Source organism: Mytilus edulis, chromosome 3 (assembly GCF_963676685.1).
Source record: "Mytilus edulis chromosome 3, xbMytEdul2.2, whole genome shotgun sequence".
Lineage (NCBI taxonomy): Eukaryota > Metazoa > Mollusca > Bivalvia > Mytilida > Mytilidae > Mytilus > Mytilus edulis.
The window spans coordinates 43,759,027-43,771,782 of record NC_092346.1 but is presented as its reverse complement, the minus strand read 5'-3'; the positions used below and the strand labels follow the sequence as shown (position 1 = coordinate 43,771,782).

Below are 12,756 nucleotides of genomic sequence, written 5' to 3'. Positions count from 1 at the left end.
CTTATACGGTTGCGAATATTAAGCGATCACAAGAAAAACAGTGTTCGGGGAGATAACTCTTATATGGGATAGATTTTGATTACGCGGTGTCAGTTACAAAAGCGTAATAACTGTTCGATATCATATACCATATGTCTAAGCGACATCTTGCGAAACAAAAAAATTGCGAAGGAACAAAAAGTTGGCGGAAGAAAAAAAATAATAATAATAATAATCAGAAGAAAACCAATAGGTCTTTCCACGGAAAAGTGGAAAGACCTAATAATAAACAAACGAAATACAGTAAGGTCTTTCCATTTAAGAAAGGAAAGACCTTAATAATAAACAAACGAAATACAGTAAGGTCTTTCCATTTAAGAAAGGAAAGACCTTAATTAAATAATGATAAGATTTATTCTGTCAAAGTGCTCTCCCAATTATGTTAGTCTAAATTAGTAATACATAGTTAAGTTACAGTGACACAGTCCAATGATGGAAAGAGTTTTCTGTCAGTGTATTTTATTATATTCTACTGGTTGGGTAAGTTGTAAGTATTTACAGGGTAATTTCACCTGGAATGTAAAATTTGAAATAATTTCAATTTTTTCATTCATTGGTTCATTCATCCTTGATCAAACTATGGTAACTGAAATTGATATCAAAGCAATTAAAATTAGTCATTTTTATATGCTGATTCTGGGCCACAGATTGTACCATCCCAAGTTAAATTCGTAGCTTTATTGTGTCTGTCTGACTTTACTCTTATTGAAATTGTTAGTCAAGTCCTAAGTGAACTTTTACACTGAAATTTTACAAAATCCAACCATGAATGCCTATAAAAGTTATTTCTTGAAAAATGTGTGATTTAAAATTTATAGCAAAAAATTGTAGTTGACAAATACTTGTGTCCATCCACTGTACTTAGAGTTATTGTAAATATTGATAACCATTTTGATTAGGTACCAGAGGAGGTAAGAGTTATACACTGGATCAACATCTTTGCTTATGCTCTATGTATGTTGTGACACTGTTTTTTAATTTAGGGTAACAGTAAAAAAATATAATTGTAAAAATTTGAAAACTGTAAAATTTTGATTTGAAATTTTCAGTTAGGTGCTTTAAGTCAGAAATGTGGTCTAACTAGTTTTGGTCTTATTTATTTTGGTCATTTTATTTTGAAAACAAGTCTGCAACAGACTTTTCTTATTTCGGAGGATCTTGGAAATCTTTATTTAGAGCAATACATATGTAGGAACTTGTAGTTTATAAGAGGTTTTGATATATTTTCATTGTGCAACATGTGTTTTTTGTACCATATGAACACTGTCAGGGTTTTTTTAACATACGAACAGTGTCTCAACATACAAGAGATTATACAATGCTTGTTACATACTTAATTTATAGAAATCTTGTGCATGAACATTTTTCTTTCAGTATACACAGGATTACGTCAGAGCTAGACAAATAATTAAAAATAGGATGTAGTTACAAAACAATATTTATTCCTAGAGAATTGCATGTTACTTCTGAGTCAGGAAAAGAATGTAGTTTGGAACTAGCCTTTGCTTACTTTTAAAAGATTTCTTTTGTTTGAAACAGATATTATAAGAATTTTGAAAAAGAGCCAATGTGTCTTCGGCTTTCTCATATGCTTCAGTGGAGTTGGAAGATAAATATCTATTCAATAATTGCCTTATAATCTTTTTTCTGATTGTTAATATTGTGCTTTTATCTGTCTGAATGTTACCATCCTAAAGTGAAGTCAGGCTACTATTAGTGATCAGTTCTGATCCATATAGTGCAGATATTTCTTTGTTTATTTTTGAAATCATAGCAAAAGGGATATTAGTGTGAATCCTGACTGTGTTAACAAAGTCAATGGGAAGACAGTACAGATATCACCAAAAACTGTATATAATCTTGGTTTTGGTGTATTATCATATTATTCATATTTGAATTAATAAGGGGAAATAATTGTGTGGTATTTTGTAATACTATTTTATATTGGCCTTAATCAATGTTATTGGGATTTTGAAAATTATAAAGTCTAAACATGCCTTTTTTTTAAATTAAATTTAGAAAAAAAAGTCCTTTTAACATTTACACAAGATTTATTTTTACAGTTTCAGATAGCATTAATTTAGCATATTTTTTATTTGACACTTTACACAAAACCATTTTATTCTATCACTCATTTCTTTATTTCTACACTTTGCAACAATATAATTATATACTTCAACATTTCATAAATTCCTTTGTCCAAAGGGAGGTAACTGCATGTTAGTAAATGGTTCATCATGATATTGAGAGCAAGCATGTATCATGTATGGAAAAAAAACATTATAGGCAGATCAAGCATTCTTCTGCTTAATGAATGCTATGATTTAGATTTTATTACACAATTTTTGTCGAGCCTGCAACTTTTGTTGCAGAAAGCTCGACATAGGGATAGTGATCCGGCGGCGTCGGCGGCGTTAGCTAACTTCTTAAAAGCTTTATATTTTAGGAGGTGGAAGACCTGGATGCTTCATACTTTGTATATAGATGCCTCATGTTACGAAGTTTCCGTCAGTCACATGTCCAATGTCCTTGACCTCATTTTCATGGTTCAGTGACCACTTGAAAAAAAAGTCCAGATTTTTTGTAATGTTGAATTCTCTCTTATTATAAGTAATAGGATAACTATATTTGATATGTACGTACCTTGCAAGGTCCTCATGTCTGTCAGACAGTTTTCACTTGACCTCCACCTCATTTCATGGATCAGTGAACAAGGTTAAGTTTTGGTGGTCAAGTCCATATCTCAGATACTATAAGCAATAGGGCTAGTATATTCGGTGTATGGAAGGACTGTAAGGTGTACATGTCCAACTGGCAGGTGTCATCTGACCTTGACCTCATTTTCATGGTTCAGTGGTTATAGTTAAATTTTTGTGTTTTGGTCTCTTTTTTCATACTTTATGCAATAGGTCTACTATATTTGTTGTATGGAATGATTGTAAGGTGTACATGTCTAGCGGGCAGATGTCATGTAACCTTGACCTCATTTTCATGGTTCAGTGGTCAAAGTTAAGTTTTTGAGTTTTGGTCTTTTTATCTAATACTATATGCCATAGGTCAACTATATTTGGTGTATGGAAATATTTTATGATCTTTATGTCAGTAGCGCAGGTTTCTTTTGACTGTGACCTCATTTTCACGGTTCATTGCACAGTGTTAAGTTTTTGTGTTTTGGTCTATTTTTCTTAAACTATAAGTAATAGGTCAACTATATATGTTGTATAGAAGCATTGTTAGCTGTATATGTCTGCCTGGCATGGTTCATCTGACTTTGACCTCATTTTCATGGTTCATTGGTCTTTGTTTAGTTATCTTGGTTAATGTTAAGTTTATGAGACAGTTGTAATAAAGCTTTGTACTTAGGACTATCAACATAATATCAATGATTAGTATAGAAGGCGAGACATTTCAGCGTGTGCACTCTTGTTTTTTTTACACAATATTTTTTTATTTTTTTAAAGGGACAAAATGTCCATTCTCTCAAAATAACAAGTAACAAGGTAGGAAAGATGGATTGCTGTTATTTCTAAAGATGAAAATACCCTGCAGTTATCACTTTATTTTCATTTTTAAATTCTTCCAAAATTAATTTATTGTTATTTTACAGATATATCGGCCATTGAAGACAAACTGTGCCTTCCCTCAGATTGTTACATACTTGGATACATTACCTAGTTATGATTCCCCAGAAGTGTTTGGTATGACAGAGAATGCAGAGAGAGCCTGTAGAATCTTACAGGCAGATGATATGATTGAAACCATTGTCAGTGTACAACCAAGACTGTCCCTAGATATTATGGGGTAATTCTTTTTCAATTACAAACAAAGACTATATATTGGATAATTATATTATCTGTGTACATCCAAGGTTGTCTCTTTTATTACATTTATTGGCAGGGAACATCCAAGTGGTAACAATTTTTTTTTAACTCGTCTCCAAAGTATATTTCAACTCTCAAAGTCTCAAAGTTAAATTTAAAACAGATTTTCCAAATTAAGGTGCTTTCTTATTTCACCTTTTTAAGGAATATGAACAAGATGGAAAAACAAATTTGCTTTGGTCCAAAAATCTTTTTTGTTTTCCATTTTAGGAGTGATAAGAGTAATGACCAGATTGTACTGGAAATTTCTGAGAACATCATGAAGGAATTACCTGAGTCCATTGAAGCATTTATTTGTGATGAAGATGCTAATCCCATGATTCACCAGAACGTTCCCAGACCAACACTCAAAAATATACTGTTTAAAGAAATACCAGAAATGAAGGACAAGGATAAAGCTAAGAGTATGTGTAACATAAATACTTCACTCAGGGTGGTAAAGGTTATTTTCGTGGAACGTTTTCAGCCTTTTTATTTCACGTGTATTCATGTTTTGCCGTTTAATTTCTCATTTTCTAGTGTTTGGTTTGACGTGCATGCTTCTTGTTTCCCCTTATTTAATTTTTTGTGTTTCGTGTCGGTACACTTAATTTCTCGTGCTTGTCTCGTATTTGATTAAAAAGTAAACCAGAACTAAATTCAAGGCAGTACGGGGTTGTTTTAAATCATGTGTTCCCAGGCTTTTAAATTACTATGAATTACTATGAATATTTTTTTCTGCACGCTGAAATCAGATGCAACTAGCGGATGCTAAGAGTTGACCTTATGGTCTTCATGTCAATAGTGATAATTACTGCATGATCTCCAAGAACGGATGAGTGATAACTTCTAGTACTTTATTCCTTGATATTTATGTTTTTTATTTCACGTGTTTCCGTGTTCATAGCCCCCCTTTACCACCCTCTTCACTGAAAACTGGTTGCATATTTTCTCAACTATACCAATATATTTACTATTTAATATTTTTAAGTCAAGTGATTAAAAATATTATGTTATTGACTTTTCTGGTATTGTTATTATTATGTTATGTTATGCCTTATATTGTATTAACTTGTATTCTACTGGACCCGCCTTTATAAAATTTTAAGTTATATGACCTTGGGCAAAATATGAATAGCTGATTTTGGGATCTGTCACTCCCATTAGGACTTTCAAATGATATGATGGTATCTACACAGGTTTGTTTTGAATAGAATGATGATTCCATCTGCATGTGATCTCAAATACTTTCTAACTATGATCAGTCATATAACTTTTCATTTTCAGTTGTACAGGACTGTATAGAATCTGTGGTAGGAAATTCAGCCTTGTTGACAGTACTCAGACAGGAAGTGGATAGATTTAATAATCTGTTATCACTCATACATACATCACTAAAGGAACTTCTAAAAGCAGTCAAAGGAGAGATAATCATGTCAGACGCATTAGAAGAGGCCTACAGTGCTTTTCTGGCACAGAGAGTCCCTCAGAGATGGAAGGTAAGAATAAGAAAATCTGTAGCTTACCATATATGGGTTTTCCTATGAAAAAGAATTCATTTTTTTTTACTCGAAATGAACATACTGTGGAGTCCCCAGTGTCCCAGGGGCTGGTGATACCAAGCATTAGCTGATTTTGTCATATAACCAAAGTAACAATAGTAAAATGGTTCTTGTTATTGTTTTAGCATTCCGAAGTGATAAAAAACAATAAAACTGATAAGTTCAAGAGTAAGATAATAACTGCATTCCCGTGATTTACAATATTTGGCCGATTTCCATAAAAATAATTACATCATCAGATAAAATTTGTTTTATTTATCTCAAATTTATATCAGATTGAAATAATTTTTGCTCTGCATCCTTGGCAGTGGGTTTGGTTCAAATTCAGCTATATTTCAGAGTAGAAATTCTTTCCTTTATTCAAAATAAGCTCTTTTTGGCAGGCATGCGTGAAATCACCGGACATTGAAGGAACTCCCAGAACAGGGGTTTCCCTAATTTTAATAACACATTACACAAAATCTTGAGGGTGAAACCATACTAACAGAAGATTTTATGAAATAAAAGTATATTATGAATGTGTTCACACAATATTATCCAATTATTGGTTTTATCAGTTGAATGAAGTGAAGTCATAAGTCTTAGGTGCACGGATACACCGGACTGCACCGTAAGTTTAATAAAAAGATTTGAAATGTCATATATGAGTGAGAACAAGGACTTTCTATGTGGTTACATCATTATTTTATATATCAAGACTAAGATCAATAAAAAATTTGAAACCTTGATAAATGAATTATATACATAGGAAATAAGTTGACTAAAGTTAAAATAAAGTCATTTAGATTAATGTTAAGGAGGTAGACCTAGGTTAAGGGAAATAACTCTTAAAATCATCAGTACGTTTGTATCAGCCATTTTCCTAAATATGTTCTAAGCTTCTTGGATACATAGATTTTTTCAAATCTGTTTCAGGTAAATGGTTAAAATTCATTGACGAAACTTGACTTTTACAAACGCATAACTGAGTTAAAGAGTTATCTCCCTGAACCAAGGTCTACCCCCTTAAATCATCCAATAAATTACATGCTGTTCTTATTGGAGACTTTTTTAGAAAGTTACTCTCATTTTGGGCCTTGAAACAATTTTTTGACAGAAATATAAGGATAAATATCATATAAAACAAATAATAGAGTTTCTTAGTAGAGGAATAAAATGTCATGTAGGTGAAGTTCTTATCTTTGCTTTCCATTTGAAGAATGCTGCCTATGAGTCCTGTAAACCCCTTGGCTCATGGATTTATGATCTGAAACTAAGAGTGGATTTCTTTGCCATGTGGGCAGAACTGATCATTACCAATACAGAGAAGTTGATCAAACAAGCAGTATCAACAAAAGGTGCCACAGAAGTAGAGGGAGAAGATTTGATGAGAAATTTACCAAGAGCATTCTGGTTGTCGGGATTCTTCTTCCCTCAAGGTAAAAAAATAAATTCTAAAAAGCCACTGCTAATTCCGTCAGTAAACCAACTTACATTGTGTAAACTGATTGGATATTTTGATCTTTGCAAAACAATCCCTTTTGTTTAATGATGTTTAATGAGTTCTGCTGTCTCCCTAAAAAATACCTGAAAATGTGTAATCTGTAAAAAATGAATTGGTCTATGTTGTACAGATATCTGTTAGATATGAATGTAGTATTCTGATTTCAGAAGAAATGATAAAATGTAAACATACAAACATGATAGAATGAAATTATTAATCGTTGTTTGAGGTTTAATTGTGCTATGAAAGCGGGAGAGGATTTAGTTTTCATTTCAAAAGGAATTTAAAATAATTTCATATAACAGCTTATTGTATTAAATATTGGAAATGCTAATCTTTGTTGTTTTATTTTACAGGATTTTTAACCGGAGTTTTACAGAATCATGCCAGGAAGGTTGGAATATCTGTTGACTCTTTAGTCTTCAACTTTGAAGTACTGACTTCTAAGACTGACACTGAAGACAGTCTGGGTGACCTCAAGCAAAAATTGTCAATCAGAGAAGTAGCTTTTACTGTAAGTTGCTTATGCTCTTGTTTTTACTGTAAATTGTTCAAGCTATACCTTTTACTGTAAGTATGTTTTCTGGTCTGTATGTCCTACTTCAGGTTAAAGTTTTTGGTTGAGGTAGTTTTTGATGAAGTTGGAGTCCAATCAACTTGAAACTTTGTACACATGTTCCCTATGGTATGATCTTTCTAATTGTAATGCCAAATTAGAGATTTTACTTTATTTTCACGGTCCACTGAACATAGAAAATGATAGTGCGGATAGGGCACCTGTGTACTAAGGACACATTCTTGTTTATGCTGACTTCAGAAAAGTACCTTTTAATGCAAGTCAACTATGCTGTCCATCAGCTGGTACCTTTTAATACATATTATTTACACAATCCATAAGTTTTCCTATATTTCACCTACCAGTACACTGTTTATCACAGTAAAGCGTATACTTTAATTTACACTATATACCAGAACAAGAGCTTTTACTGTAAGAGATTTACAATGTTGATTAGAGATCCAGCTTTTACTGTAAGAGATTTACAATGTTGATTAGAGATCCAGCTTTTACTGTAACAGATTTACAATGTTGATTAGAGAAGTTGCTTACTCTATTTTTATCACAAAAATAATAACTTTGGTTTTACAAAAGTTTATATATGTTTTTTTTCAGGGTAAGCCCCACACAGATGATGGTATAGTTATATTTGGACTGTATCTAGATGGAGCTAGATGGGATCCTAAAACTGAATGTTTACAGGATTCATTACCAGGATTTAGATTTGCACATTTACCTGAAATATTATTCCAACCAGTACAGGTGGGTGTAACAATAAGATATTTTAATTTCTTACTTTTGTTATACATTGTATTTGTAGTTTTTATTACATATAAAAAGAGGCACTTAATTACACTTTAACTGTTTCAGAGCTAAAATGTGTGTTTGAGCTTTATCTTGATCAGGTGTACACTGTCGTGAGCTCTTTTCATGTATTAACAAGATAAATTACAGACTAGGGTATTAAATTCCAAGTTGTAAAACAAGTATAAAAAAAGAAGATGTGGTATGATTGCCAATGAGAACACTCTCCACCAGAGACCAATGACATAGAAGTTTACAACTATAGGCCAATTTACGGCCTTCAACATTGAGTAAAAATACATACAGCATAGTCAGCTATAAAAGACCCTGAAATGAAAGATGTAAAACAACTTGAATGAGGAAAATCAAAAGCCTGATTTTCATACAAAATAATGAATGAAATACAAATATAATATACTACAACAACCCTTGCATAGTTTAGTGTGACAATTCATTACTGAAAAATTGTAAGCTGTACAGTATTTTTATGCCCCACCTACGATAGAAGAGGGGCATTATGTTTTCTGGTCTGTGGCTCTGTTCGTTCGTCCGTCCGTCCGTCTGTCTGTGGTTCCGTTCGTCCGTCCAGGTTAAAGTTTTTGGTCAAGGTAGATTTTGATGAAGCTGAAGTCCAATCAACTTGAAACTTAGTACACTTGTTGCTTATGAGATGATCTTTTTAATTTTTAAGCCAAATTAGACTTTTGACCCCAATTTCACGGTCCACTGAACATAGAAAATGATAGTGCAAAGTTCAGGTTAAAGTTTTTGGTCAAGGTAGTTTTTGATGAAGTTAAAGTTACATCAACTTGAAACTTAGTACACATGTTCCCTATGATAAGATCTTTCTAATTTTAATTCCAAATTAAAGTTTTGACTCCAATTTCACGGTCCACTGAACATAGAAAATGATAGTGGGAGTGGGGCATCCGTGTACTATGGACACATTCTTGTTTGAATATGGTTTGTTTTTGTTTTAGACAACAACAGCAATAGAGTCAGATGATGAAAAAGATGAGGACGATGAAGAAAACTCTCATGTGTATGAATGTCCTCTATACAGAACTTCAGCTAGGGCAGGGACATTGTCCTCTACAGGGCATTCTACAAACTTTGTTACTGCTGTTACCCTACCCTCTGAACAGCCATCCAGATTCTGGGTCATGAGGGGGGTGGCTTTGCTATGTCAGCTAGATGAATAGTGGTGGAATTTGCTGTGATGCTAGCCAGTAAAATTCAGGGAAGCTTTACTTTCCATTTGATTGACAATTATATTATGAAGTCAAGCATTTCAATAACACTACTGCTGAATATTTATAAGTGAATATAATAAACATTATTTTTCTACAATTTTCTTTACATTTTTTTACTATTGTAATAAAAACCGTCCATTATTTTGTAGTTAAGAATTTGGAATTTATGTTTGATTGTACAGTTAAACTATTTTGTTGGAGTTTATTTTTTTATTTTGTTAATGTTTTTTAGTAGAATAAAATTTTATTTTTCTATGATTTATTTAATATATTTGAATGAAGATTTTATTATTATTCCTATCTGTGATATACATGTAAATATTGGGTTTTTTAACAGAAAAGTATGTAAATATTATGAAGACTCTCTATATAATTTATTTTTTATTGTACATGTATAAATATAGTGTTATATCACATCCACCAACATTATCAGTATTACAAACCTAAGTTATAATTACACCCAGCGGTGTAGCCAGGGTTGAAATGATGTGGATGCATAACTTTCGCCCAGCAGAGCTAGGCGACACCCAAACTGAGAAAAGCAGATTGTTTTTGCAGTCTGCTAAGTCAAGCAACTGGATTTCAATGAAACTTTCAGAAAATTGGTAAAATTTAGTGCCACGAACCTCCTCTAATTTTTTAATTTCTAATCCAATTGTTTAAGATTTGTCTTTACTAAGCTATTAGACTTTTCCAAGTCTACCTGGTATACAAATAAGTTATAGAGGTTATTTGTGATCACTGCTGATAGATTATCTAGTTTCTGTTTTCCCATGAGTGTTGAACACTTCCATCAACTTGTTTTTGATGTAAATTCTGCATTCAAGTCATTATATAACAGCAGTATTCTTTCATTGTGCATATTTAATTTTATTTTCAAATTTCATTTAAAAACACATTCATCATCATATTATTGATTCTATGTTTTAAAGTTTGTGTTGTACACATATCAATCTGTATTTATAATTTGTTGTGAAGAAATTGCTATGCAACTAATGTGATTTTAATTTTTTGATGCACTCCTGAAATATTAATAAAAGTCTAGTAACTATTCTAAATGAAATATGTATATCTATGGTATTGATACACCTGACTGTTTAGTGTTTAAATGTTAAGAGAATCTATTTATAACTCAACCGTCCTAAATATTGATGTACTGTGAATCTATTTATAACTCAACCGTCCAAAATTGATGTACTGTGAATCTATTTATAACTCAACCGTCCTAAATATTGATGTACTGCTGATGAGGTGCTGTGATAGTAAAAATAAAACGTTTCTTTCATATATATTTTGTTATCTATAATAAATACCATATGAAAATTACATGTGGTATGAGTGCCAATGAGACAAATCTCCACCAGAGGCCAAATGTTAAAGAAGATAGGTCACTGTATGGTTTTTAACAATGAGCAATCTTCATAGTTCTGGTAAGCTATAAAATGCCTGAAATGCCAAATACAGCACAAAATGACAACCAATGAATAACAGGCTCCATGGGACAGGCACATACAAAATGTGGCAGGGTTACACATGTTTGTGTGCCTTTCCCTAACCTGGGACAGTGATGGGGTTTTTTTCTGCAGCATATTTTTGGCATCGTTATTTTAATTGTTGCTGAGCTTTAAAGATCATTGTCAAGCCTTATATCCACATGATATAGTTATTATTCCCTTGCACCATGGTAAATTGTATCAGGCTAATAAAAACAAGGAGACATAACATGATTGATAATAATGAAATTATCCACCAAAGACCAAAGGTATAGATGCCAACCATTACAGTTTTTTGTCAAGCATGAGACTTCATACAGAGATAGTGATGAGGCGTTGTACACTTAATCCTTAATATCTTTATATTTAGAAGGTAGAAGACCTTGATGCTTCATACTTTGTATATAGATTATGTTATGAAATTTTCTGTCTGTCCTTCACCTCATTTTCATGGTTCAGTAACTACTTGAAAAAAAAGTGTATTATTGATTGCTCTCTAATGAGTAATGGGATAACCTTGCACAATCCATGTGCCTGTCAGAGTTTTCACTTGACCTTAACCTCATTTCATGGATCAGTGAACAAGGGTAAGTTTTTGTGGTCAAGTCCTTATCTCAATTGCTATAAACAATAGGTCTATTATATTTTGTGCATGAAAAGACTGTAAGATGTTCATGTCCAACTGACAGGTGTCATCTATAAACTTAGACCGTATTTCCATGGTTCAGTGTTTTAAACTAAGTTTTTGTGTTTTATCAGCTATATATGGTGGGTGGAAATATGGTATGATGTACATGTCAGTCTGGAAGGTTTTATTTGACCTTGACATCATTTCCATGTTCATTGTTTGTGTTTTGGTCAGTTTTTCTTAAACTATAACTGTATGGTGTATGAAATGTGTGAAAATGTTTTTATGTCTGTATGGCAGATATCCTATTACCTTGACCTTATTTTCATGGTTAAGGTTGTTACTTAGATACTTTATATGAATGATTGTACATATCTGTCTAGTAAGGTTCATCTGACCTTGACCTCATATATAAAAAGAAGATGTTATATGATTTCCAATGAGACAACTCTCCACAAGAGACCAAAATGACACAGAAATTAACATTTGTAGGTCACTGTTTGGCCTTCAACAATGAGCAAAGCCTCTACCGCATAGTCAGCTATAAAAGGTACCAAAATGACAATGTAAAACAATTCAAACAAGAAAACTAACGGCCTAATTTATGTACAAAAAATGAATGAAAAACAAATATGTAACACAAAAACAAACGACAACCACTGAACTACAGGCTTCTGACTTGGGACGGGCATATACATAGAGAATGTAGTGTTCATGGTTTAGTCTGTTTCCTGTATACTATAAGTAATAGATGAACTATGTTCAATGTATGGATTGATTGTAAGGTGTTATGTATTTCTAGCTTGGTTTATCTAGATCTCATTTTCTTGGATCATAAGTTAATGTGATACTTGTAGTAAAACTTTCTATTTAAGGCTATCAACATAAAATGTTAGCATTGTGAGACATTTAGATATGTGCACTCTTGTTCTGTAATTGTTACATATTTTGTGCTGAATTTGTGATGTTATATTCAACAGTTCACTAGTTACAGATTTCTATTCATTACCAAATAGGAATGGTTCCCATTTAAGATATTGTTGTGATAATGGTATCACCAGTGATGATGTAAACTATA

At 32.3% G+C, this 12,756-nt stretch overlaps 1 protein-coding gene across 1 annotated transcript in view; it reads left to right on the top strand.

The window, feature by feature from the left end:
• Positions 1–10,842, top strand: part of LOC139514266 (dynein axonemal heavy chain 6-like) — a 162,974-nt gene extending 152,132 nt beyond the window's left edge. Inside the window, exons 81-87 of the mRNA XM_071303270.1 lie at positions 3,647–3,840; positions 4,131–4,324; positions 5,187–5,398; positions 6,660–6,879; positions 7,301–7,458; positions 8,116–8,262; positions 9,285–10,842. Coding sequence (XP_071159371.1) covers positions 3,647–3,840; positions 4,131–4,324; positions 5,187–5,398; positions 6,660–6,879; positions 7,301–7,458; positions 8,116–8,262; positions 9,285–9,506 — 1,347 coding nt within the window. The 3' untranslated portion in view covers positions 9,507–10,842. The remainder of the gene's footprint in view (positions 1–3,646; positions 3,841–4,130; positions 4,325–5,186; positions 5,399–6,659; positions 6,880–7,300; positions 7,459–8,115; positions 8,263–9,284) is intronic.
• Positions 10,843–12,756: the final 1,914 nt, after the last annotated feature.